Source organism: Falco naumanni (assembly GCF_017639655.2).
Source record: "Falco naumanni isolate bFalNau1 chromosome 21 unlocalized genomic scaffold, bFalNau1.pat SUPER_21_unloc_2, whole genome shotgun sequence".
Taxonomy (NCBI): Eukaryota; Metazoa; Chordata; class Aves; order Falconiformes; family Falconidae; genus Falco; species Falco naumanni.
The window spans coordinates 33,486-60,723 of NW_024427349.1; the positions used below are offsets into that span (position 1 = coordinate 33,486).

Here is a 27,238-nt window from a genome sequence, read left to right on the forward strand (position 1 = left end):
GAAAACCTGCCCTTGTGCTGCCACTGCCAAAATGTGGTGTGCTGGGAGTCAGCACGGAGACCTTGATCCCCTAGAAGCTGTAGAGTCTGACAGCGCCTCCGTGGCAGAGACCAGAGGCTCTTTTAAGGGATGCACTAGGTGCCCTGTTTAAAAATCAGAAAGCCCTGGCCCGGGTTCCAGCGCAGGGCAGCCTCTGCGTGGCTGCTCGTTAACAAAACTCTGTGTCTTTTTGGCAAAAGACTTTCCGCTACAAATGCAGTCAGATGTTTGTCTAAGCAAAAGGTAACCCAGCAGTCCCTTCCTGAGCAAACCGGCAATTCCTTTGGGATTTTGCTTGAGTTCAAAGTGTGCCTTTGTGGTTGTGTTGGGCCTGTGAAGGCAACTGCCCAGAGCAGGTGAGGCCACATCCAGCTTTGCTGTTATTTCCTTGGTGCCTGCTTCAGGTTAACTTCCTTGCACAGCAGCGGTGGCGCCTGCCGAGTGCCCCAGCACCTCTCAGCGCAGCCCTGTGTGCGGCAGGGAGCTGCGCCAGCTGGCCCGGCAGCAGCCAGGAGATGAGCTTGTCCCTTCAGCGCTTCACAAGTGACAAATAAAAGAAGCTACTCCTTTCACAGCACCGCTTCTGAGCACCCGATGGTGCTTTGTAGCTGCTGTGATGGCACCAGGTGCTCCTGTGGGCTCAGGCTGAAACACGTGTCATGGGCTGGGATTGTCCCTTCCCTGTGTCCCACTGTGTTGTCTGGCTTTTCCCTCTCGCTTGCTTCAGATCACAGAAGCAGATGCTGGTGTTTGAAAGCGCCTTGCAGGAGAGGTTAGGATCGGCTGGGGCTGTGGATGACCAGCTTGCTGTGAAGCCGAGGAGAGCAGTCCTACTGCAAATGGAACTGCCAAGTGGTGCCAGGAGCTGCAGATGCCAACCCAGCTGTTGTGGACTGGGTTAAGGCTGTGTGGGTTTTTTCTTGGCCTGGAGAAGCTGGAGGAAGGACAGTCTCTGGCGTTTAACGTGGTCTCTGGAGCCGACCATGGGAGGATCTTGCTGGGCCGTGGGTGCTTGGGTATTGCCATGGTTTTAAATGCACGTGATGCCAAGCAGTAGAGAGCTGCCACGTGCTTAGGCTCTGAAGGAGGTCGGGTATGTCGGGTGGAGGAGAGGAGGGGCTGGTGGTCCCCAGCCTGTGGTGCCCCGCAGTGTGGGGCGGGATGGGAGATGCCCTGGCAGGACCCTGCTAGCTGAGGAGAAGAGCTGGGTGTGAGGGAGGAGGGACTTGCCCCTGCTCTGCATCTGTGACAGACCACTAAACCCTGCCTCTACAGCGTGGTGGTACTGCAGCATGGTTCTGTCCTCGGTGTCGTGGGGGCTTAGATGGCTCTTAGCTGCCAGAGGCAACAGGAGGCCAAGAGAGCTGGGGATAAGGCAGCGTCAGCCCCAGGAACAACTACTTGGCCGATCCTGTAACTGCATAGATATGGGTGTCCTTGACAGCTGTACCCTTTCTTGTCTAGGTTGAGATGTTGTGCCGATACCTTGCAGAGTCAGGTCTGAACCTCTATCTGGAATCTATCCGTCCTTCTGTGGCACTGTCTTCTGGCAGTCGCAGCCTTGGATACTGCCTTGTTGACTTCCACGTCAGAGATTCCCCTTGAACTGTGATTAACTTCTTGAGGCTTGTAGATTTTCTTCTGCATGTACACAAAGACAGCTGTCTGAATTAAAGGGTGTCATAGTATTAAGGAAAAAGAAAAGCTAGGAGGCATCACACTTGTTAGGGCCAAAGATTTTGTTTTGTTTTAAAAAGCAATGGGAGGAGAACAACTTACTCTTCAAGTAACTGCACAGTTAATGTCTCAAAACCGCAGGCATTTGAAATGCTGTCTTGATTCAGAAAAGAAGTAGAGAAGCAGTTCAGAGTTTGGAAGTGAGATGTAAACTCAACAAAGTGAGAAAACGAAATGGGTTCCCAGCATGGGTATAAAAAGGGGGACAGCAAAGCCAGGGTTGTGCGTTCAGGTCTGTGCTACCAAAACCCAAATGAAATCGTTGTTCTCCCCTACAGTGTGGGACTGCATTGCTCAGAAGGTGGCAGGGGAAACACGGGCAAAAGGAGCCACCTTGATTTTCCTTCTTTCTCATCAGGAAACAAATACGAAGCCTGTTCTGGCTCAAGACTGAGCTGCCTATTTGGGACTTCATCAGGTGTCAGTGGGTAAGTGACCTGACTGCAGTTATTTGTTAGAGGATGTTTTGATAGCATCTAAAATGATTGAGTGTTGCAGTCAGTCCTTTCTTGAACCGAGCGCTGGAGTTCTTCCTCCATGGGTTAAAATGGGGGTAGTGAAGGCTCCTTCTGCACCCCCTCGTATAAGCTGCCTGTGGCAGCACTTCCCCCCTCTCCCTGGATCCTCACTGCAGCTCTTTGCCTTTGCTGCAGCTCTGTGTCCTCTGCAAGACACCAGGCGTGTCCAGTTATTCTGTGGGTTTGATGGCGTGGGTGCAGCAATGATGACGGGAAAGGTGCTTCTGATGTGCCTGTTTCAGACCCTGCGCAGGGGTTTTGGTTTTGGTGTTCAGAAGCTGGAGAGTGCCTGTGCTGTCAGGGTTGACCTCGGAGCCCGCAGCAGGGCTTCTGGGGGGTGCTGGCTGACGGTGCTCTGTGTCCGTCTAACGCTGCAGCAAAGGAGAGGTTAATAATGCGAGGTGCCTGCTCTTGCCCCTGGCTGTAGGCTCCTTTGTTTCTGCAGGAGGAGAAGAGCTCTGTAAACAGTGTTTCCCCGGGGCTGGGGGGAAGGATTTTCAGCCTGGGTGGAGCAGCTCCCCGCATGAACCAAGCTCTCTGTGCCTCTAAAAGAGAGCAGGGCCACCAGCCTGGTTTGGTCAGACCCTGCTAGGAGGGAGCAGGGTGGCTGGCTTGTGTGCTGCGCTGTGCACGAGTGTGATCCCCTGTCTGCTTCCTTGGGACCAGCTGCAGCCTGTGCTGCTGGGCATGTGTCTGAGTCAGGAGCGCAGGCAGCCAGCTGGGAGCCAGGTGTGAATGGGGAGGGATGGCTCCCGGCTGAACTGAGTGGTGGCAGCTGGGTGCTGTGAAGGAGAGCAGAGGTGAGCTGCTGGGGCAGGGGGGGTGTTGGCAGGGGAGGAGGGGCTTGGTCCCTGCGGGAGCAGAGCTGGCCGTGTAGGACCCCAGGAACAGAACGGAGAGGGGGCAGTGATACAAACCCTGTACCCCCAAGTCCATGGTCGTGAGCATGGATGGTGCTGTGATTTTCAGCCTCTGGGCTCTTTCTGAAAGTGTGCGTCTCCCCCAGGGGAGGTGGCTAAGCCCTGTCCCGGGGAAGAAGCCTGGAAGAGACTTGGTTGTCCTTCCCCTTCCCTGTCTCGGCTCCGCCTGTGTGTCTGGGCGTCCAGCTCTGTGACAGGGGTGGTCTGCCTTACATTTCCATCTCCAGCATGGCGAAGCCCAGAACTGGGTCAGAAAGCGGTGGCTGCAGTCTGCTACATCCTGCAGGGCATCCTGAACCATGTGTGTAGGCTTGCCAAGTGTGGGCACCCATACCGACTGTAACTTCAGGCCTGTGGCTGCTTGAAAATGGCAGCTTGGCAGGGCTGTCGGCGGTCTGTAGCCATCAGGAGCCATGGCTCTGGTGAAAAAGCTGCAAGACAAGCTGGCTGTGGCCTCCCTCTTGTCGTCTGCCAGCAGGCTGGCTGCCAGCACACACCAGCCGTGCCATCTCCCCAGCCTGCTCTCTGGGAATGCAGTGTATTCCTATCCCTCAAAGTCCCTGTGAGCTAGAAAAAAAGAACAGTCTGCACTGTTCACCTTCCCTGCCATCAGAAATGAAGCAGCTTTGGCAGAACGTGCGTGTTTTGCAAAATGCTGGAGCACCCCAAGGGCTTTGCGTGCAAAACGCGAGCGAATCAAATCAAGCTGCTTTTTGCAGAGAGCGTGGGTCCCCTTCTGCTGGATCACCAGGGTCTCTGCAGCTCCCCTTGCACAGGGCTGCATCAGCTCTTTCCTGCTGCCTGCCAGGGTTTTTGTCTGGGTGTTTAAAGGCCCTGGCAAAGGGAGTTTGCCTCCCGTGGGGTGGGAGCGGGTTGTGCAAGGGGGACCCACGCTCCCCCTCCAGTGATAGGCACTGCAGGGAGGCTGAAGAGCCCGTCTGAGCTGGGGCCCTCTGGGTGCTGTGCTTCTCTAGCCTGGGTGGCTGAAAGTAGCTCCTGCAGACCATCTTGGCGTGCTCTTGCCGAGCGATGACCTCTTCAGTGCTGTAATTTGGGATTTCCACAGCGACAAGCTGTGCTGCTGTGTGTGCGCTGGTGTAGTTGCCCTCCAGTTGATGGGCGTGGGTATGTCCAGCCCAGGGTCTGGCAACAGCAGATAGAGATTTGCCTCCATTACATGTGAGAGTTGGGATGTGGGAAGAGGAGCAAAGGAGAAAAAGGCTTTGAAGTCAAGGTGTATGCATTAAAAAAACAAACAAACAAAAAGCCCCCCAAAACTGAGCATGTTTCTCTCTGTCCAGCATGCTTGAACTCCCCTGTCCCAGGCTTCTCTTGTACTGTGAACTCTGTTTTACTTCAGGTTGAACCTGTCTAAGATAAAAAATAAACTGGCTAAACTTTGTGCAGAAATCTCTAAGATCCCGATGGGTCTTAACCTATATGAGAAAACAGAGTGAAGTAGCCCTATTGCAATGTCCATGGGGTAAAATGGGGGTGAGCAAGCTGGCCTGTGATCAGAGGCTGGCGAAGGCAGGCGCTGGCTGGGAAGAATGGTGGGTCCTGCCTTCCCTGCTTCCCTGCCCTGCGTTTGCCCCTGCCAAGTAATGACTGGCTCATCTCGGTGGCAGTGTAGGGAGCACAGGCTAAAAGTGAAGTGGCCCACGGGTAGCATGTAACTCTGAGATCAAAGTCCGGAGGGAGGAGGGTGAGCCCTGGCTGTGCTCGTGCTGAAGGCACCGGAGGGTGATGTGCTGCACATCGGGGTGCCTTTTTATTGCATGCCTTTGTGTTTTGTTGCTCAGTCCTTGGAAAAGACTGTGCTGAGGATCAGACGCGGCCCCGTGTCCCTTTCCTGTACCAGGCTGAGCCTTGCCCGAAGGGCTGCAGTTACCCAGGATTGCAATGCTCGTGTTCCCAGGTGCAGTGCGATAATGGCTGTGGGCCTTCTGAGGTCCAGTTATTTGGGCAGAAGCCTTTTTGAGAAGGAAGTATGGGGAAGATTAATATACAACACAAATTCTTTTTGGATGATTATTTCACACTCTGCGATCCCATGGCATATGCCCAAGGCTCAGGCTTTGAGGTGTCCTGCTTGGCTTCTTGATGAAATACCAGCGATGCTTCCTATGAAGTGGGAATAAGTCTCCAGCTGTCTGATTTGGAAGGGCTCTCGTTTGCCATCTTATGCAGCTTCATGTTTCCACTGTGGTCTCACCAGCCACAGAAGCAGTCCTGTCCTCCTAGCTGGAGGAGCCTCTGCGTCCTTGAAAGGAACGTGAGGGATTCAAACAACACTCGGCAAGCACTGACCTCCCTCGAGCCCTGTGTCAGGCCCTGCACAAGGGCAGGGCAGAGGCGCCCAGGTGAAGTGCGTCTGTCTGAAGGGACCACCGGTGTGCCTGGTGCCCGAGCTCCTCAGCGAGGGCGTAAGGGCACCTGTGGGCTCTGTCAAGAGCTGAGAGCTGTGTGTGATGCTGTGCTTAGCAGGGTTTGCTGGCTGCGGTGCTTCCCCGAGCAGGACAGGTCAGCTGTGCTGGTTTGTGCCCGGGTGTGAGCCTGCGCCGAGAGCCCTGCCGCAGGCAGGCTGCGAGGGGCGCGGTGGCAGCGCAGCGGGTGAGCTGCTTGAGCTGGGGTCCAAGTTATCCCAAAGTGAGCAGGCCAGAAGAGCAGCTGGTCCCTTCTGAGGGCAGTGCTGGCACCTCTGTGGGTTGTGTGGCTTGATTTTTAGGCTCTGTTGTCATAGTGGGTGTTTCCAGGTGGCGTGTGGCTCTTTGAGTCTGGAGTGCTGGCTTGCTTTCTTAGCCCCGGGGGAAACCCTGTGGGTCCTGCCATGAATTTCTCTAAGGGCTGCCGTGTTTTGGGGTGAGACGGGCAGGGCTGTGGCTGTGCTGAAGCTGGGAGGGTGTGCTGGAGGCAGTGTGGCTGCATGCTTGCTGTGGGCGTTGCACGCGTTCCCTGAGCTGCTGTTGGTGCTTGGAGAGCAGGCTGTGCTAGCCAGGCACCTGCAGCGCCTGTGCCCAGCAAGTGCAGGGCAGCGCGGCTGGTTCCAGGTGCCCTGGGGCAGGGGTGAGTGGGAGCTCCCTGCTGAAGCCGTGAGCTTGTGTGGTAGCTGGGCACAGCTGGGCTCCTGTTTGTGGGTCCCCCTGGGCTGGCAGAGGCTGGGTGGGAGCCGGCTGGGTGCTGAGCATCCCTGCAGCCCTCTGCTGTGCCTCTCCGCGTCCCGGCGGTTGCCACGGCGGCATCGGCCGCTGTCCCGGCGGTTGCCACGGCGGCATCGGCCGCTGTCCCGGCGGTTGCCACGGCGGCATCGGCCGCTGTCCCGGCGGTTGCCACGGCGGCATCGGCCGCTGTCCCGGCGGTTGCCACGGTGGCATCGGCCACTGTCCCTGCATTAGCCACTGTCCCCGTTGAAGTGGCAGCCGGGACAAGGGGCTGGCTGTCAGCACCGACCGGCAGTGCGCGGAGCGTGCGGAGTGCGCGGGTGTCCCTGCGGCCCCGCCGGGTGTCCCTGCGGCCCCGCCGGTGAGGTGGCGGGTGGCTTTCGGTGCCGGGGCCACCTGCGGGTGGGAGGGCTTGGGAGCGGGGCTGGGGGCAGCTCGGAGCGGGGGACGCAGAGGCAGGGCTGTGCCTGGGCCGGGGTGACACGGCTCCTGCCAAACGCCTCCCGGCAGGAGGTTGTGCCCGTCTTCCGGCGGGGTCTGTGTCCCTGCAAGGAAGCTGCTTGTGGGGGGAGGGTGTGGGGGATGTGGCTGCCTGTGTGTGTGTGTGGGGGGGGCTCCTGAGGCACCTGGAGGCTGCAGACATCCCTTGCCAGGCACCGGCAGTTGGAGCCCCTTCTCCTCCCCTCCCGAGCCGGACGGGGAGCGAGCTTTGCTCCCCCAAAGAAAACTTGGTTCTTCCTTGCTTCCCGTTCCCACGGGGTGTCGATGTGCCTGCATCCGGACTGGGTTAACCGTGGAGGGGATGGAAGCTGCCTGCTTAGCTGCTGCTGCTCTCGCCCTCCTCATCTTGCTTTCTCCCTGCGTTGCCCCGTCTGTAAATGAGGGGTGAGATGAGTTATTCTTGCTCTGTCTACAAAATGCTGTGAAGGCTCGCGATGAAAAATCGGACAGATGGCCCAGGTAGAAGTGACTGCAAAGCTCACTGCTTTCCTTGCATTTTAAATCCATAGGTGACTTTCTGAGAAAAAGCAATTTGTGTATACATCTAGAGAAAATGCAGAGGCTAGAGTGCTCCAGGAGGGAGCAGATGATTCTTAACAGGCTGTCCAGCCTCACCCCTTCACTGAAGGATGAGCAGTAACTTGGTGGTGAAGCCAAAGCTTCCTCTGTAACACCTTGGGGTTGCAGCCAGTGCTGTGGTATTACAGCAGCAAGCCAGGAAATGCAGAATATTTACTCTTCTGGCAGCCAGTAATGTGTGTGTGTGTGCTGGAGAAGCAGGCAGAAGGCTGGAGCCAGCCCAGGCCGGCTTGGGGGGTTGTGTTTCTGCTTTTGGTTGTTTCCCTGCCTCCACTCTGGTGTCTTCAAACTGGGTTAACGTTTATGCTCTGCCAGAGGTAGAAGCTCCTGTGTGACAACTGGGCATGAATATACGTAACTTTTCACTGAGGAAGTTTTGAAGACTGAGATTCTAACACTTTGGGTTGGATTAAGGCTCGTAGGAGCATTTTGGACAAGTCGGCTGATGCCCGAGCTCTGAGGGCCCTGGCAGGTGAAGGCAGCTGGTGGGTACGTGAACACCGTGCAGCCTGTGCTGTGCGCTGCGAGTCGATGGTGCAGAAACTAAGAGATGGTGCAGAAACAAGGGGAGTGAGTGGTGTTTAGGGCTGCTGGCAGTGTCCCTTGTTCCATCTTGGTGTGCACTTAAAGGGTGGATTAACAAATTCTTGCAGATCAGCAGAATGGAGGTTACTGGTCTTATGCTTTTTCACGCTGCCCAGGGAAGAGTCCCTGTTCCTGGAAGTATTGAAAAGGCACATAGACGTGGTGCTTAGGGACATGGTTTAGTGGTGGACTTGGCAATGTTAGGTTTATGGTTGGGCTCAATCCGAAGGGTCTTTTCCAACCTAAATGATTCTATGAAATGCGGTCCGGGTGCCAGAGAAAGAGTAAATAAAGAGGGAGTTGCAAAAAGTTGCAAAGCTAGGGTAGCCGAGATCAAATGCTGGGTGAGGCAGCCTGGAAAGGGACAATAGTACTGTAAATACTTCAGGCAGGAACCAGAGTTACTGTAAATGATAGTACGTGAGGCTAGGGATCTCCAGCAGACCCTTGGAAGTGAGCTTGGTTGCTCTCACTGTCAGCTGGCAGCTGAAGTTTATTGAAAGAAATGACAGGAAGGTATAACATGAGGCTCCTATTAATTATCTCGGCTATGGCAGAGCTTTTGTAATAAATTGCAGGATGGCAGAATCAAAGTGATAAATCAGAGGTGGACTGGAATATAAAGGTGACAGGTGAGGCTTCCTGCATAGCAAGGCTTGATTTAGAAAGCACTCAACCACTTAGCAGCGGGCTGGAGGGGCAAAAGAGTAGTCTTGGAAAATCTGCTTCTCCTTTCCTGGCTTCCTTGAGATGCTGTTGATATGGTAATTATAGGTAAGCAGGTGATTTCTAAGCAAGAAATGTGATGATGCTACTGAAGCCTGACCAGGGCAAGATGGTTTAACTGAACAAAATTGTTCAATAGCATCCTGATTCTCACTTTTAACAGATCTCCTTGTCTTGCTCTTCCAGCAAAGTGTAATAGAAAAGCAAATTAAGCAGTTGCTCCAGAGAGAGATGGTTTATCTTTGCGGAAGCAAGAAGAGGATTTATTGTGTATGCCAAAGCAAGACTGAGCCACCAGTCTGTGCTCCTACCAGAAAAGCTGGGCGTAGTGTGTTGTAGCGCAGTGTGCTACACGTACAGAAGATCTCATAACAACTTTTACTGTGCAACTATAAGTTTCATTAAAAATATTTCTTATCCTTCTATTTTTCAATTTTATAAAATGATTTTATAAAATCAATTAATCAATCAAATAAAGTCAATGAATCTTAACTTATTAACAAATCGATAACAAGAGGACTTGACAAAGCAGCCGCAGGTGCTTAGCAAGGGAAACCGCTAGCTGCAAAGTGCCTTCATGGAGCTGCATGGCAGAAGCCACATGGAACCTGTGCAAAGCCTGCAAGCACCTCAGCATCCAATGCTGGCATCTCAGCCTGCTCTCAAACCCAACCACCCTGCTCCCACACTCAGCTGCGTCCCTGCCATTGAACTCCTCTGGTTTTCCAGCCCAAACCTTTCCGCCCTCCCAGGGAGATGGAGAGGGCCAAATCCATTCCTCAGCCCTGCTCGTCAGCCCAGACAAGATTTTTATCGATTTGTTAATAAGTTAAGATTGATTGATTTTATTTGATTGATTAATTGATTTTATAAAATCATTTCATAAAATTAAAATATAGAAGGATAAGAAAAAAAAATCTTATAAGAAACTTATAGCTGCACAGTAAAAGTTGTTATGAGATCTTCTATACGTCCTGTAGCAAGGCTAGAAGAAGGGGCTGGAACCATTGTTAAAACTTAGGTAATAACTCTAGGGTTGAAAGGTTCCTTTGTACTTAACCAGTCTTCTGTACGCAGAGGTGTATTGAAATGTCAGAATATGAGATGAATGGGAACTGGGGAGAGTCGACTGGAACAGCTTGTAGGTGCCTGCCAAGAAACCGTGAACTTTAGTAAAAGGTAATTCCGGCAGGGGGAGATCGCGACCACCGACTCATATAGCACCTACCCAAATCGTACCCCAGACCCATTTCTAGACCTTTCTAAGCTTTACTGCGCAGAATCGGATATAGGAGGAGAGTATGTTAATGATTTACGGGAAATGTTATGATTATGCGTGAATATTTAATGAATATGTATGAATAAGTTCTATATATGGAATCTGATTTTGGGACCTGGTGTGCGTTGATCGTGAGAGGACTCGCTCACGCACCCGGCCGTTAATAAAGAAGTGTCTGCTTATCTACATCACATTGGTGTCGATAAGTTCTTCATTCCGAGATTTCGGTAACACTCTGAGTGTGAAGCCTGGCTCCAGCTGTGCTGCTTGCCTGCAGCAGGCAGGAGTCACTTCTGTGCCGAGCCGGGGAGGCTCTGGCATTGCTTCTGAGGTGGGGGAGCGGTGGGCAGGAGCACGTGGTGGCAGCCCTGTGAGTGCATCTGAGGCCAAGCGTGAGAGCCCTGATGGGTCTCACCTTGACGTCTGTCTTGGAGTTCTGCCTTCTGAGGCAGGAAGCATCACCCAGCGTCCGGTTCCCTTTCTTTAGAGCGCGTCTGTCTTGGAGCCTGGAGCGCACCGGGGTGTCATATCTGAGCTCTGCAGTTCCTGCTCAGGTTTGTGTCTGGACAACATGTGGGACACGTGTTGCAGTGAGCTGCCACAAGCTAGCTGGCTGGAGAGCCAGCTTTTATCTTCCCTGACCGGACTGTAAAGCTCCAGATAATGTATGCTGGTTTTCCAGCGGAGGGTTCCTGGTTCCCTGCCGAGCAGATGTGCTGATTTGGTTTGCTTGTGGCCGTGAGTCTCATGGGAAGCGTTTGTTTATGCCGTATGCTGCGCTGAAAATGCGTGAAGCTCCCTGGCAGCCGAGATGGCCTTGTAAGTTGGATGTCCTCGGCTGGCGTGTGTGTAGATGTGTGCACGGTTAATTGGAACAAGCTCATAGGTGGCTACTCACCAGGTGCAACAACAGAGGACACCCCAAAGGCATTGTTGGAGCTGTGGCAAGACGGTGATTTGCCTGTTCTCTTTTGTGTTGATATGCTTGGGGTCCTCCCCAGGCAAGCAAAGTAGGAATTAAGTTCTTGCTTTGTAAGTCAGCGTGGAGGTTTTTCTGTACTCCTCAAAGAAATGAGTAGCTTGTCTGCAGTGTCTGGATGAATTTACCTGAAGCTGGGATCTGTGAGTTTTTGCTTAATTTCGGGATGTCAGAAAGTGTTAGGGTAGAGCTGGGTCTTTCAAGTCCCATAAAATAAGAAGTGGGCAAATCCATCCGTCCCTTGGTCCAGTTAGCCAGGAAGGGAGGGGAAATGATTTCTAGTCCAAAGTAGTGCTTAGTAAGTGCTGTACAGACCTCTCTTTGATTTTTGTCGGTGCTCGAGACCCGCTTTCTGGGGGTGTTTTCTCCTCTTTCCCTTTCTTGCACCCGCACTTTTTGAGATGCAGATGGAGAGGTCGTCAGCAGGCTGGTGGTAGAAAAAGAACGGCCCATGGACCTGTTGACCCATGCAGCCTGCAGGATGAGGATGCTGGAGAAGAGCTGCCATGAGGATAGCCTATAAGTGGCCCTGCTTTCACATACGTTGCGTTTATATTTGAGCTAATTGCTCATGCAGCTTGAATGGTTTCATGCTTTTCTTTCTGCTGTTACAGCTTCGAAAGCCTGTAGGGAGCCTTGAGTTTGGGTGTTAATAAGTGAAAAAAGGGGCCCTCGTTCTCCGTGGAGAAAGGTTCTTGGTCACTGTGGCAATTTCATGCCTGGAAGGAGTCCTATTTGCTGGATCATTTTTGCAACTTAACCAAATTAGCTTTGAGAAACCATAGTTGATAATCAGAGTACTGAGCTCTGTGCTCCATTAGTTAAAACCATCACCAACCTCCTTGCACAAAGGGTGGGCATTTGGTTTGCAAAGTAGGAGAGCGGTCTGATTTTGATGCTCGGGGCAGCAGCGATCCCCGGCTTTAAGGTTGTTCCTAATAATCTGAGCGCTTAGTAGGGTCAGGCGCAGAGTCGCATCGGGTCAGCTGCTTTTGCAAAATGAAGCAGTGAAGTGACATTTCCCTTTTGTTCCCACCGAAAAACTTTTGAAGAGTAATAAAGGACAGTTTGGGTATTAATCGAGATTTGGATAAAAATTCCAGTAAATAGTTCCAAAATAGATGGAAGTTGGGGGGAGAAGGTGAGAAATGCCAGCAGGCTCTGATGTGTGCGTGTGGCTTGTGAAAGGCTGTTTTGGCTCAGGGAATGTTTGTTGTGGGGTTTTACTTCTATCAATCTTCACTCTTCTGCTTCAACATGGTCTAATGATGAGACAGGGTGGGGAGGCCGCCTGCTGTCCAGTTATGAAGGATGCCACAGCCTGGAGACACAGCTGTCTCCTTTGGGTCTGCCATGAAGGGGATTCTGGATTTTCAAAGTCCCGTTGCTGTTCCTTGCAGGTCAACTGAGGCATGGCCACTGGAAAGCCCTGCTCGTTCACAGGGTCCTCCAGGATGGCTGGTGGATTCCCGAGGCAAGTGGTAGTGCCTCGTAATCTGAAGCTAGCCAGAGGGACAGAGAAGCCTGCAACTGTAAGTACCTGCTGCGGCCAGGTAGGAGCTGTGTAAGGCTGGGAACTGCCCCCGCGTCCTTCCTCTACCTGCCCCTCCTGTTGTCTGGCCGCACTGTGAAGCTGGACACCACCTCCCCGTCTCTCTGCTGCCATGCTTCTGTCGGAGGTGGCGATCATGGTGCAGTAGGGGATGGACTGTGTGCTGCTTCAGGGCAAGCCCAGAGTCTGTCTGGATGTGCCACCGGAGCCAATTTAAATGGACGTACCGGGCATTGCACCGGAATAGCTGAAGCGTGAGCGTGTGCTTCGTTCTGTCCCCTTTGTGTGGGCAGCAATGTTTTGTCACGTCGGGATGCTTGCCAGCGCTGCTCTGACCATACCTGCCCTCCAGGCAGCTGGGCATGTGGTGGGCTGCTCAAACTCTGCCCAAAGGCTTTGAGAGGCATGGCTGGTCCCAGATGGAACAGGTTCCAGACCAGTTGTTCTGTCCCGTATCCCGTGTGGAGCACAGACCCAGCGCTGCAGGCAGCAGCGGAGTCAGGGCAATTCCTCCTCCCCATCCTCAGACGTCCTTTGCTGACCAGAGCTCACCTGGCTGAAGGCGACCTGGCGCTGAGGCTCTGTCGAGGAGGTCTCTCTGCATACTTCTGTGGAGGGGTCTCGGAGGCCAGAACAGAGAAAACAAGTGCTAATTCAAAAGAGATAACTAAAACTTGGAGCCATTCCTCTCCACCTCGGTCTTGGCACAACACTGCTTCTCTGCTTTCCTCTGACTCACCCAGCAGTGACGTCTCCACGCGTGTGGTGGTTGTAAGCGTTGTGCAAGGATGGAGTTAGGGGGTTGCTGGTAACTCCTCCCGACCTTCTTCAAAGGTCACTGGCTCAATCCAGCAAATCTGAAGAGGAAACAAATGCCTGAAGAGCCAAATCCCCCAACATGTCACATCAAATGACAAAGGAGAAGCTAATGGGACAGAGCCACTTGGTTGGAGCATGTGTATTCCGCTCTCTATCATTAATTTACTGATGTTAAATATTTCAGCGGGTAATTATGGGACTTCCAGGACTATCCTAGTGGCTGTGATCACAAATTATTCATCAGTGGCTCTTGAACAAGAAAAGCCTTTCTGAACGAAGGCAGTTCTGTAGCTCTTGCTGGTGTTTTGCATTTCAGCTGACTCCCTCTGCCTTCCTGAAGGAGATGACTCTTAGCACCAAGCAGAGGCTGGCCAGCACTCGGGACATGCGGCGGCCCCAGGTTACCCAGCTTCTCGACGTGAGCGAAGCCTCCCGTCAAAAGGTAGCCTTTTCTTGCCCTTTTCTTGCTGTTTGACGTGACATTTGAAGTGGGCCTATGCTTGTGACAGGCTTGCCTCCAGCTTATCTAAATACTTTGGTGACTAAGTCCTGTTGTCGTTTCAAACTGCTGCTGGTGGTGGTGGAGTTCCTTCTGCTGGGGGAAAGGTGAAACGTTTTCCCCCAGTGAGCTGTTGAAGTCCTGGCCTGCACTAAGCCCATATAAAGCACCTCTGCTGAAGTTGGTGGCTTTTGCTGGAGACGAGCTTCTGTGGCTAAAGCATGATACCGGAGGAAGGCTGGGGCGGGACACAAGGATGCAAGCTTGCAATTTCCCACCCTCCTGCTGAAATAGGCAGCCCTTGGTTTGGTGCAGTCTCTGTCAAACGCTTGGGGTCATCGGATGCCCTCAGTGGTGGCTGCGTTGGCCTTTGGGGGCTGAGGGCCTACGGTAGCTACTCAAGGTGTAGCTCAAGCAATTGCATGAATGCTTTGGGTTGGAACGACGAGTGGGACCCTTACGGGGTGTTAGATTTTGCAGGCTGCCAGGTACACAGGGGAATGGCGCTGGGCAGAGGGGAGCGGGTGTGCTTTATCTGGATCAGTGTTTGCTTACACGTATGTTGAAAGCTGCTCTTCTTACACATCTGCTTAGTGTAACGCACGTTCCAAAGGGGTAGATGACTGAGGTAGGCTGTTGAGTGGAAAAGTGCCAGCAAGAGACCTGTAACAAATTGGTTGGGGATTGCCCTAGACAGCGTGTGAGGTTGGGAACGCCTCGGACGAGCACGCACAGAACTGGCCGGGTGCTGTGGCTCCTGGCTTCAGCACGACCCTGACTGCTGTGCAGAAGCAGGAGATGTGCCTGTGTCTTGTGAGTGCGAAGAGTTCAGCTGGAAGGGGGGAGACAAAGCAGGGAGGGATTTTCTCCAAGTAATGCCTCTGCGCTGTAAGCGTTTGCTGTTTCTGTGTGTCGTCAGGCACGCTTCGGTGGTGGTACTAACTGACATGGCAGTAATGGACTGCAATGAAGCATCCGTTGAGAGCTCATGGGAAAAGGAGATGCCAAGTCCAGCCTTACTCAAGTTGCGCAGTAGTGCTGGGGAAGGAGCTGAACCTTATCACCTCATCTGTTGCTTTCTTAACGGCGGTGTTCCTTTTTGGCCTGTCTTCTCTTCCTCATGGTTTCTAGGCTGTGTATCAAAAAAGAGATTTGAGGATGGGTTGGACTTGGTCACTGTCTCAGGGTAAAGATAATCCCCAGGCTGTTTCCCATGGAGTCTCCTGTAAATTCTTGGCTTTCACTTGCTGCACGAGTGCTTACGGCTCTCGCAGTGAGTGCTCTGGAGCTGTGTGACTGTTAGCCCAGCGCTCTGCCGGAGGTAAGCGCTGCCTTGCCTTTTGGAGCAGGAAACCTGGAGAAACGGCCAGCAAAAGAGCTGCTCGCTTGAGCCTGCTCGGTGTGGCCCAGAAACTTTTGATCTGCTCAGAGCACAGGTGGGTGAGCTGCCGTTCCCCTGGCGTGAGCTGGGCAGGCGTACTCACCGGGAGACTGTACTTCACTGGGGACCGATGTAGTATTCTCTGATTGATGAATCTTTCTCCCAGCGGCTGAAACTCTGTTTTGCATCTGCAGTTCTCGGCACCGTCCCCGAAACAGCACTCGTTCCAGCCTTTCCCGTCAGAGGTGGTATTCCAGAGCTACGTCCCCTACGAGGTCTATGAAGTGCCACTGATTCTGAGGAACGAGGACAAGGTAGGTGCTGGGATGTGGAAGTTTAACCCTGTGCTGGAACTGGAGAGCAGTGTTGTCCGCGCGGTGCACAGCACAGCCAGTCACCTGCTGCAGCACAGCGCATCCGGAGTAAAAGGTCTCGCCACCTTTATTTTGCGAGATGGTGGAAATCTTGCCATGCTGAGGTTTCTTGCCCTGGTTTTGGCTGTGTGTTGGTAGTACCTCGCTGAAAGGAGCTTTTCTAGTCAGCACCTTTCCCCGTGGAAGCCCTGCACGGCTGGGAATGTTGGGGGCTGTACAGTTCTTCCCTGCCCTCGTGCTTTCCCTCGAGTGTGCACCGCGTCCTGGTGGCTCCGTGGTTAATCTCGGTTTCCACAGGGCACCTCTGCCTCTGGGTGAGCTGCACAGAGAGCTGAACGGGCTGTCAGAGCTCGGGGTGGGGTCTTCTCCACTTTATGCTGGAGTAAGTTATAATTAGTGGTAACAGCGCCTCAGGAAAGGTGTTTTGAAACAGCAGTGGAAGCAGGCTGATTTAGCATCAGCAGCGGGAGGCCTTTAGGTGCCCCTTCAGGCTCCTGCTAAGCTTAATTGGGTTCTGCTCAGGTTTTTCTGAGGCAACGTGATGCTCTGTTTTCCCTTTGGAGAGCCACAAGCACGTTCAGAGTCAAGTGCCCTCGGAGGTCTCCACCTTTGCTTGAAAAACCTGATCATTTTGAGATTTCCCAAGAAAGTTGCAAATGGAAAAGTTGGAAAATGTCAGCAGTTTTGTTCCACTGTAAAGAGGGAAATTGAGACCTTTTGAATTTCAGTTGGGGAAATATTTGCTGGAATGAGGCATGTGCCAAGAGCAAGCTGGTGGGAAAAGGCAGAGGGAGGAAAGGAGCTGAGCTCGGTGTTCTCTCCCTGCACACTTTCCTACACGCGAGGGTTTCTCTTGATCTGTAGCAGTAGGTGCACTGGCAGCAGAGAAAGGTCAGGAAGAGAGGTGTAATTAAGGGTACTCTTCTGTAATGAAGAATAAGAGGTATGCGTGAGGGGAGGGTGGGATGGGAAGATGGAAGTGTGCGCAAGAGCCGGTGAATTCCCCCCAGATTTCCAGATTTACCTGCTGGGGGGGACAAACAGGTGGACAACAAAAAAAAGCTGCCAAGGTGTATTGCGGGTGGAAGGACAGCGGGAGAAGTCCAAGAATCTCCTGAGAGAACAGGTTTTGACAGGGATGTGGGTGAAAAGGGAAGACCCTTTGGCTAGGAAGGATGCGTGTGTGGTCCCTCAGTTATTCCTGGAGAGTACTGCACCATTCCTGGTCTGGCATTTAACTTGGGAACGTGGATAAGATGTGGCATGGGTGCCTGCACCCAGGGAATGCCACTGGTGTGGTCTACACTGGGTTTTGGGCACCCCTTGCTGTAGGTATCTTCTTCCCCAATTAAAATGTGCCTCAGTTTCTCTCTTCCTACTCTCTGCTTCATTCCCACTGAGTCTTTTGGCTTCAGCTGCTCCATTATCCATGCAGCACTTCAAAATGGTTATCTTTGCCAAGTACCAGCCAACAGGCAAACAGTTGATTTGCTCTGTTCATGCTTCCTCGGGTGGAAAAGAACATCTGCGTAACATTTCTGCCCTTCCCAGTAAGGAATAATAAACTTGTCCAGCTGCGCCTTGGGATTTACGTGCCCTGTAAAGGCGGAGGCAATGTGTGAATGTGGGTTTTTTTCCAAACCGAACTAGTTTTGAAGCCGGTAAGACCTCAACCATTGGAGAGCGTGGGTGTAAAAGTAAGATCAGCTCTAAGGAAAATCCTTGGTATGTTCTAAATACAGAAAGGTAGAGATGATAATCCTGAGAGAGTGTTCTATTCTAATTTTGTTGGCTTTTGGCGATGTCCTGGAGAAGAGCAGAGCAGTGTTGTGCTCTGTCTCAGAGTTTTCGCGTTGGTTTCCCAGATTCTTCTGAATCTTATACTGCACGGCAGCCTGAAGTTGTTTGCCCCCTAAAAATCCAGCTGACAGCAAAATATATTCCAAGTAGAGGCTCTGTAATCATGCAACTACAGAAGTGCTTCGCTATATACTTACTGCTCTTACCTGTGTTGTACAATTGCTTTTCTGTCTTCAGGCTGTTCCTCAGCACCTCAGGTGTTCCGGGTGGCTTTTGCTGAAGGTCTGAGCCACACGTGCTCCTCTCCTAAGGGACTTGGTGACCAAACTGCTTGTGTGCACTGTGAAACTGGCTCCTGGAACCCGCTGCCCCAGGACCCTGCTGGGTTCCAAGGGCGTTTGGAGAGTTCAGGACTGCCTTGGCCACGGGTTACCAGGCTCGGGTGGGTGGTGCAGAACGAGCCTCCATTTTTTCCAAGCCTCCTGTGGGTTTGTTGTTTGTCAGTGAAGCTGCCCGTCAGTCCAAATCACCTGCTTTAGACGTTGAGATTTGGTGCTCAGGCGTCGCTCTCAATGTGCTTGAGAAATGCCTGTGTGCTGTCTGTGTGCTGGTGGTGTCCCAGAGGGCAGAACCGTGCAGCAGGGTGCCTGCAGGGACTGCTGGGGGTGGGCAGGGGTCCCCAGGGATCTGGCTTGCCTGCGCTGGCAGCTGCCTGGCTACGGTCACAGGCAGCAGGAGCCTCCGGAGAGCAGAGGTTGGCTTTTAAAACCGAGACTCCAGCGCCAGTCAGTGCCGGTCATGTATCTCGAGGCAGAAGATGCCTTTGGAGCCCATAGTTGATAGGCACAGCCTGGGGGGTCGCCTGGCTTTCCATCACTTTGTCAAGTTGCTGGCTCTCATCCTCTGCATCAGCCTTTCCTTGTAGCGTATTGTGCTTCTCCCTTGCTTCTTTACAGCTCCCTGTGAATTTTCCTAGCCATCCTCAGTTTGTGGGGTTGTCTCTTTGTCTTCCCATGGTCCTCCTTTTGCTCTTCAGGCCTGCTTTTATTCCCAGTGAGGCCACAGTATGTGTGGTCTCCTCCTCTTGCCGGTCTGCCCGCATGACTGTAGCACCGCAGCTTGAGTGCCCCGCTCAAACGCAGCACGTTAAAGTGCATTTCTTCCTTCCCCCAGGATTAACACGTACTGTTTGGCCTTCAGATAACACAGTCCCCTTCTAGGGGCATGACTGCCTGGATGTGTACGGGCAGAAGCCGGCAGGTTCTTTGGGCTTGTTGAGTACACGGGTGGCTTGATTCAGATATTCTATCTCGGTGCTGCTGGTGTCTTCCCTGCTTGGCCCTTCCTTCATTGCCCTGCTGCCTCTGGCCGTGAGCTGTTTTGCCCAGGCAGAAGGGATTAATGTTGACTCTTGTGTATTATGTGCACGTACCTCCAGAGCTAAAAGTGCTTTGGAAAGGTGGTTAAGGAAGGCTGTCGGCAGGTCTCTTCTCCTGTTTCCACGAGCTGCAAAATCATACTTTCTTACCTTTTCTGCAGGTTCCTCAGCTGCTGAAGGTCACCTTGGAGAGGTCACCTTATTTCAAGTTGATCAGCCACCATGCCGTGTGCCGCAAAGTACCGCCTGGCATGCTTGCGACTTTCCACATCGTTTTCACCCCCAGTGAGAACAAGGTGAGACTGGAGGTCCCAAGAGACAGGTGCCTTCAGCGGGAGGCGAAGCTGCGGGGCTGGGTTCAGAACGGGGCGTCTGCTGTGGGTTTTGCGGCACTGCTAATATCTGTCCGTTGCTGTATGGTTATGGGTTTGCTCTGATAATTATAAATAACAAAAGCCTATTTAAAATTGACCTGTTGTTTGGAGGACGCGAAGTTGAGCCTGATCAGAGTGAGGACCACCACCTTTGAAAACTGGAGTCACTGGAATGTGTATCACGTTGGACACAGCAGTGAGACAGCGGAACGTTCTGTCTGAAGCCGGCACTTTCCTTGCGCACTGGTTATAACCCGTGCCGTGCTGCAAGGTTTGCTCTAGGCTGTGGTCAGGCAGCCTGGCTGGCAGCACCATGCGATGCCACCGCAGCAGGGACTGACGGGCTGTGCGTTCCCTCCCTGTGCTTTCCTGGGCATTTGCAGGGGAAGGTGCACGTGTGACAGTAGGAAAATGGCCAGGAGGAGTGTTGATGTTTAGCCATCCCACCTCTCTACTCAGTGTTAGGGGCTTAATTATGATGGAAAAGACTAGAGGAGTGAATAGATGCAGAGAGCTTTCCTCTTTCCCATCTGGCAACCAGTTCCCTTCCTCACCCTGGGCTGGAGCGAAGGTGATGCTTTTTCATAGCCTCTGTGTCCCAGCCTTGCCGCTGTGCTGCCCCTGAGGATACTTGCCTGCCTGTGCTCCAGCTGTGATTCTAGGGGAGAAGATGCGCTGTGCTCGTGGCGGGGAGCCAGCCTGGCACAGCCGCACTGAGCTCTAGATGTCTTTAATCAGCAGGGGGTCGGTGTGCTGCAGATGACAGAGACATCTGGAGCACACCCAGGCATTGAAGGGGCAGGTAGAATCTGCAGGCAGACACTTACCCCGGAGCCTTTGGGCAGTCACGCTGGTGTGGCTGTGCCTGCGTGCATGTGGCTGTGGCTGCTGTGTCAGCTGGCACCTATTCCCTGCCCCGTGTGCCATGCTTTTGCTTGCAGGTTGGAGCATCGGTGCTGTGGCTCTGGCAAGCCTTGCACTGTGCCGTGATGTGAAGGGGTGACAGTGTCGTCTGGAGGCTTGTTAATGCAGAAGGGTTTAGCACATGGCATGGAAGGGAGGAAGCATCGCAGGGGAATACAGACAGGCTGACTCTTTGCACCAGCACTCTGCTGCCTCTTGGCAGGGTTCTTTGTGTGACTTTGTGGGTGATGCAAGGTGAGGGGGTCGCTCTGAGCCAGCTGGCGTTTCCGCACCAGGCCAGAGGCGCAGGATCCCTTTGGGCACAGCTGTTCTCTCATCTTGCGTTCGCTGCTTAGATTCAGTTTAATGCCCTGTCCTATCCTCAAACAGCGTGGCTGTAGCAAACTAGAGAGGAAATGCCCTGCGGTCCCTGGCTCCCTGAGCTTGTGAAATGATCTGTTGCTTTGGGGAGGGACTGAGAAATGGTTTTACGTCATTCGTATGGAAGGTAAAAATGATGTTGGCCTAGGGCAGTTCTCCATACTGCCCAAGTGACATAAGAGCTTAATCTCACCGAGGTAGGCTTTGCAGAGGACGCTGCTTCCTTTAAAATGCGATTTATTAGTATGAATTAGCATTCATTTTGGGTGTGGAAGTAAATTGGTTCCCATGAAGGGCAAATTGCTGCTCTTCAACTAGAGAGAAGCAGCAGAGCAACAGATGAACATCACCCCAAATAGAAGTAGGGTGAGAGAACCCCCAGGAGCACTCATGTCCAGTACTTTGTCCCTTGTCTTGCCCTTGAACTGGTGAGTGTGTGGCATTAGGGAGCTGTGCCAGCAAGGTCCTCTGCACAGCTTCAGCGACACCACGGCGGTTTCTGCCGAACTGGGTTTTGTGCTCCTTGCAGGACATTGGGAGAGGGATGCGTGCTGCTCAGTGAGGAGCACATGGGGATTGTACAGCAGAACCAGAATTTTGTACAAACGGAATGTTTTGGCTCATACGTGATGGAGTGTGAATCAGCGAAGTGCCAGAGTGCTGTAGCTGAGCTAGAAATGCATCAGTAGCATGGTCAGGAGGCGCAGAGCACCTTGCAAAGCCCTTGGCCAAGAGGCAGGCTTTGGGAAATGGTTCTGTAAAGCCACCTGCGCTGGGCTTGCAGTTGCTTGCCTGCAGAGTATCTGTGTTAGTTGTGGAAGGCTCAGGAGTGCTGCCTTTGAACAACCCCTACATCCCTGATGCTGCACGATCCACAGGGACTGTGGGTAACCCAGTGAACTGGGATGCGGGTCTTCCTGACTGGGAGTTGGTTTGTATAATTCTCTTGCTTTGAATCTGTTCTTCCCTGGGGTAAGTCTGACTTCAGTGAAGTCACTCCTGATTGAAAGGAGTAAAATTGTGGCTAAGCCCTAAGTAATCGGGCCATGTGAGTTGTTAGTGGCTGAAATGCCACGTAGCCCTTTCTTGGAAAATGAGCAGTTTCCTACTGTCTCGCAGTCATTTGGGAATGTGCCACGTCCTCGGACTGTCAGAAAATAAATAAACAGCTGACGTGTCTGTTGGTTTATTGGCACTTGTGTTATAAATGAACTGCTAATTTTTCTGCTGGGCAGCGTTTCCACTTAGTTACTCTTGCTGCTTCTGATTTGCACGTTTCTGTTTTGTGGCTCCAGTTGTACAGCGTGGGTGTTCTTGTGCCAGCCCACATTCCTGCGTGTCCTTGCATTATGGTCTGACAGTCTCTGCTGAACTGGGAACCATTGTGGCACTGACTGGCAGATTAACAACAGAGAGAAACACTTCCATTTGTGTGTCCTTCAGGCTTATTAATAGTTTATTGTAAAGGAAGAAGGAAGGAAGAAGCATATAAAACCAGCACAGCTTATTCTGTTTTGCCCTCTTGCTCTTTTCACTGTAGCCATACATTATTTTCCGGCAATGCCAGCTCAGTCTGTGAGGTTTGTGAAATTCATTACTGGTGCTCGGTGGAGACTGAATTAATGCACATTGATTAACATGAAATACGACAGGACAGCGAGTTACTGCATTGGTGAAGTGAAGTCCTTTACAATTCAGCGCAGCCCTGTTAGATGCTTTGTAGCGCCCAGAAGCTATTCCAAGTATACTTTCCAGATGGCTCGTGTGGGGAGGAAAGGGGCAGAAGACCAAGGCAAATGGCCCGGTGCCAAACGAACCTGGAGCTAAGCGACTCATTTCAGAGTGCTGCGAACCGGCAGCTGAGGGGGGCAGGCGCAGGGGCACCCCCTTCTCCTGCGACTGGATCTTCATCCTCCGGTCCCTCCTCTCTTGTCATGGCCCTTATTTTCCAGCCTTTGATATCAGGGTTTCAGCGGGAGCTTTCCCTGCTTGGCTTGCCGTGTGACCTCATGCTACAAGGATCTTTTCTGTGCAAGTCGTCTGCTGCAAGGAATTCAGTGCAGGATTTAGGATGGGTTATGCAGGAAATCTGACATCCGAGTGTGGTGTTGTGGGCAGCTAAGGTTGATATCGCTGTGGCAGTATTACCGTTAGCCCCTGAGTTTGCAGAGAGCCTGAAACAACATCAGAGATGAGCAGCTGCTTCAGTTCCAGCGGGTGCCAGTTCAGATGCCAGTGGTGATACCTGGAAGGCCAGAGCTTGTAACTTCCTGCTTGTCACAGGGGTGTGAGAGAAGGGGAACCATCGTACAACTGTCTGTCATCCTTGCAATGGAGAGGGGAGTTGTATGAAGGATGAAGTCATGTTTTCATGAAAATCTGTAGCCTGAAGCTGTGTCTAAACACAACAGACTTTAGAGCATAGATGGGTTGCAGCCCCTCTGTCATCCAGGCATGTCTATTTAGAAACCTGGTCTTAAACAGTCTGCTAAGGGTTTGCAGTTGCGAAGCAGAACGAGATTTTGAACTGGTCTCAACAGTTGCCCAGGCTGTAAGCAAGCGTGTAGCAGAGGTAGTGTCCCGGTAGCACGAGGCAGTGCTGCAGGGGAGACTGCAACCCGTTCCCCCCCCAGGGGGGCAATTCAGCTTTCAAAAGCTTAAGGGACCATGGGTCCACAGCGACACAAGCAGCCAGCTTCTGCCTAGCACCCCTCTGCCTTGGCTTTCCCCCTGTTTGGGCTGACGCTGCATTCAGCCTGGTGCAAGGTCCCACTTTGGTGGGGTGGTAGAGCGTGGCTGAAGGGTCAGCCCGCTCTGAAGTGCTGAGTCAAGCCTTGCACGGGATGCCATGTCCCACGGTGTCCCTGGAGAGGGGGCTTGGAGCATAATGTGCATCTGCAGGAATGGCGAGAGGCAGCTTTCTCTCCCAAGCTCGTGGTTGTCTCTGTGAAACCAAACCCTTGCTGCTTTAGCCTTGCCCTCAGGTCCCTGGAGAAAGAATTCCCTTTCCTTGTTCGTTGCTGTGCAGGTGGTCCCAGTGCCCCTCACCAGCAAGGGAGCTGGGAAGGCTGCCAGTGCTTGCTTTTGGGGGGTATTTATTTCTTGGGCTCTTAATTGCATTGCTGTTGATCCATTTGCTCCTTAGCAATGACAACGACTTGACAATTACTTCCTTTTACTTCCCTCAAATACCTCCAATTGTTGAAGTTCCTTTTTTTTTTTTATCTCCCTGCTGATCTGTACTTGCATCCTCTTCTGTCTACCTGGCATCTGGAAGAGAGAGGTAAGTAAATATGGCATGCCAAGACTGACTAAGGCAGGTAGCTTTCAATTGGACTTGCCTTTGTTACAGTAGTGTGGCCGAAATAACAACAACAGCAAAAGCAAATGGCACTCTCCATTTGCTAATGCAGTTTCTGAGCATCTGAACAGTCTGGGAGGTGAAGTACCCGGGAGATAATGGGTGCTTTAAAGTCATATGGGCTGCCCGTAGCTTTTATTTTAGAGGGCTTGGGCTGCAAGATTGAGTACAAATTTGCTAATTCACAAAGACTTGCTGAAGATGAAACCCTTGCCTGCAATATGATGTTAAATCCTGCAGGTTGCTTGCTGCAGTTCCCTTGCTAGTATTTTACCTTCCAAATAGGAGAAGCAAAAGCCCTTGTGCAGTTTGTAGGGTGACTGTTTGAGATGTCTAGAAAAAGAGATCCTTCTTTATTCTTTGTGCCTTGGATGGGGCAGCATCTGTTTTGGCAACCTTAGCGGTGGGCGAGGCGCTGGGTGGTGGGTGAGGCGCTGGGTGTCAGCTGTTGTGTTGGAGCACTGGGTACGTGTCTGTGCCTGGGCTGGCTGCCTTAGGGCCCTTCCAGGAGGGGATGGGAGCAGGAAATCCCAGCCGTGGAGGAATCCGGATCAGTTCTGCTGAAGGGAGTTTGCCGCTGTGTGCGGTTCCTAAATCAAAGCGCTTCCTGCTTCAACAATTACAAGAATATCAAATGAGTTAAAAGCACCGGGGCAAAAATCAGGGCAGCCAGTGACTGATGAGAAGCAGAGCTTTGATCAGCTCATCGATAAGAGCCTGCTGGGGGCAATGGCTCCTGGCCCTGGGGCAACAGTTTCCTCACTGATTTCAATGGGGGCAAGGTGGTACTTGCAGCGCAGCCAGCGGTGCCTGCCATCCATCTGGGGTCTGATCTGCTCATCCCTACAGTAAAATGCTTTTGGTAATTTGATTTGCCTTCCTGCTGCTAAACGCCAGGCAGCCGGGATGGGGGGGGATTGCCTGGCTCTGTTCTGCAGAAGGCAGTGGCTGGGACTGCACAGCCGGCTTTGCTCTGGTGGGGTGTCTGAGTGTCCCCCGTGTGCAGCTCCCGATGCCGCCTGCCTGGGGTGGGTGTGCTAACCAGGCACCCCGTCACTTACTCCTCTAGAACAGGCCTTACAGAGGGGTGTGATTAAGGCATCAGCCAGAGCTGTCTCTGTGTCCCCTGGGGCTGGGGTGAGATGTAAAGGGAAACTGAGATTAGGCAGAGAAGAACTCTCTTGAATTGCAGTGCAGAGCTGGCGTAGGCTGCTGAGGGCAGGGCTGGAGTTGTTAGTGCTTTGAAGTACCTGTGAAACATCTCGAGGGACACTTTGGGTGCAGAGCTGAGCCGGTTCTGGTGTGGGGAGATGGGTCAGATGGCTTTTGAAGGGTGCGTGTCCCCAGCCTTGGCCCTGTAAGGCTGTGGGAGGGGGTGAGAAATACAGCTGTACCCTACACTCGCCTGGCATCGCAGCAATTACCGTGTCCAGCTTGTGAAGCATTTCCCCAGCGACTGACCGTTGCTCACGTATGTGGTGAAGTCCTTTTGAAAACGTACCTGAGCATCCCCTGCCGAGCTTCAACGAGGTCGCCGCGTTGCTGGCGTTGGAGTTAGTGCTGTGGCACAGCTGGGTTCTCAGTGGTGCTTCCAATAGTCTGCGGTGGCGATCGAAGCAGGTTCCATTAGTGCTGTGATCCCTTGCGTGAAGCGACTCTGTTTTGGTGCCTCGGAATCAAAGCATCAGGTAATTGTGGTGCTGCCAGCTTGCTGCGAAAGCGGGTGAATCAGTGGGCTTGTTTCTTCTTTGCAAGTTAACAACCCTGTGCAAGTCATGCTACTGGAATGAAAGGTCATGAAGGTAAAAGGTACTATTATTACGTTATTGAATGCTACTGCAACAGTCCTAGAAAACAGCAGTTTTCCTTCTGCCGTGGGAATGGTGCTAAAAGCATTGTGCTGAGATTGTTTCTTTCCCTGCAGGATTATTTCCACGAGCTCATCTGCATCACAGAAAGGGAGAAGTTTGTTGTGCCTATCCGAGCTATAGGTGCCCGAGCTATCCTGGACTTCCCCGACCAGGTGAACTTCTCAGCCTGTCCCGTCAAGTACAGCACCCAGAAAACGCTGCTGGTTCGCAACGTTGGTAACCGGGTGGCCCGCTACTGCATCAGCACGCAGAGGTAGGGAGCTCATCTCTTTTTGTGCAAAACACTGTGGTGTGATAATATAGTTGGGAAACAGCGACAAAAAGGAACCAGAGCATGTGAGCTGCCGTGCTGCTGCCGTGGCTGGAGATGGGCAGGGCACGTGGGGTTTGCTGTTGATTACAGTGTTTGAAGCATGGCGCAACCTCTGCTAAAACTCTGCAAGCTGCAGAGTGGAGTTTTATAGTGCAACGGTGTCTTCAGTGCACAGCCGTGCAAGGCTGATTCTGTTAGACTGAAAGAGCAATTGTAAGAAGGCAGCTGGACTGCCCTTGGGCTGTGGAAGATCCTGCGGGGCAGACGACAGCTCTAGGAGCTCAGTTCCTGCAGACCAAGGGCAGTGTTAAGAAATGGGCAAGCTCTGAGCTGGTGGAAGAGACATTTAAGAATTTATCAGCAGTTTGTCTCGAGTAGCAAGTGCAATCAGAGATGATAGATCAAAGCAATTGGTATTGAGACCCTGACAAAAACCCTGTGGGGTCCAGAACCTGGTTTTCCAGTAGGTTTGATCTAGTCCCTGGGATCAAATATTCTTCATTGGAATGAGCTCTTAAGTGGAGATGAGCTGGCAGTGGCTTCAAAGCTGCACTACAGCCCCAAAGAGGAATGCCTTACAGCGGGGGCACAGGCCAAAGATGCAGCAAATACCTGGTGCGTGGGTTGGGAGCCTCTTGTAGAGCTTTGTCTCTCTCAGATCTCCTGGAAAGTGCTCTAGCACTTTGTAGTAGCTACCGGCAAGCTCCTTGATCTTCAGTGCCTTCTGAAATGGGTATGTGGCCCTGTTGGCCAAATATACACGTTCCTTGGGAGGCCACAAGCACGTGGTATTTGGGCAGTCTCCTGGTCAGGTGCCTGACATGTGCGGCGTTGTGGACAGCCTGTACTGTTCCTGTTGGTCTCAGAAGACAGTCACTGGTTTTCCAGTTTGCTGAACTGGAGAGGGTAGTGCCTTTTTGACACTGCACCTGCAAGGAAACCAGTTCAGCTGGCTGGTAGTTAGCTCCGAGTTGCTTGGTCCCAGAGGTCTTGGTGCAGGAGCTGAGGTCCAGAACGCAGCAAAGACCTGCTGTCTGCCTTAGTGCACCTGAGTTGCTTCAGTTTCTTCCCCAGGAAAACAGGGGTCAAGAGAAGGCTCTTTGCTCTTTCTCCTGGGAAGCGTGAGGGTCCAAGAGGCTCCTACCAAAGCCTGGCAAGGTTGTTGAAACAGGCTTCCAGGATGCTATTCAAGCAGGCTGCTGCTTGTC

General features: G+C 52.5%; 1 protein-coding gene across 1 annotated transcript in view; it reads left to right on the forward strand.

Moving 5' to 3' along the window:
* The window catches only part of LOC121081935 (hydrocephalus-inducing protein-like), a 57,061-nt gene that overhangs the window by 2,358 nt on the left and 27,465 nt on the right, over window positions 1–27,238 (forward strand). The window contains exons 2-7 of the mRNA XM_040581284.1: window positions 2,055–2,204; window positions 12,425–12,556; window positions 13,712–13,837; window positions 15,470–15,589; window positions 18,989–19,123; window positions 25,771–25,970. Of these exons, the coding sequence (XP_040437218.1) occupies window positions 12,437–12,556; window positions 13,712–13,837; window positions 15,470–15,589; window positions 18,989–19,123; window positions 25,771–25,970 (701 nt within the window). The 5' untranslated portion in view covers window positions 2,055–2,204; window positions 12,425–12,436. The remainder of the gene's footprint in view (window positions 1–2,054; window positions 2,205–12,424; window positions 12,557–13,711; window positions 13,838–15,469; window positions 15,590–18,988; window positions 19,124–25,770; window positions 25,971–27,238) is intronic.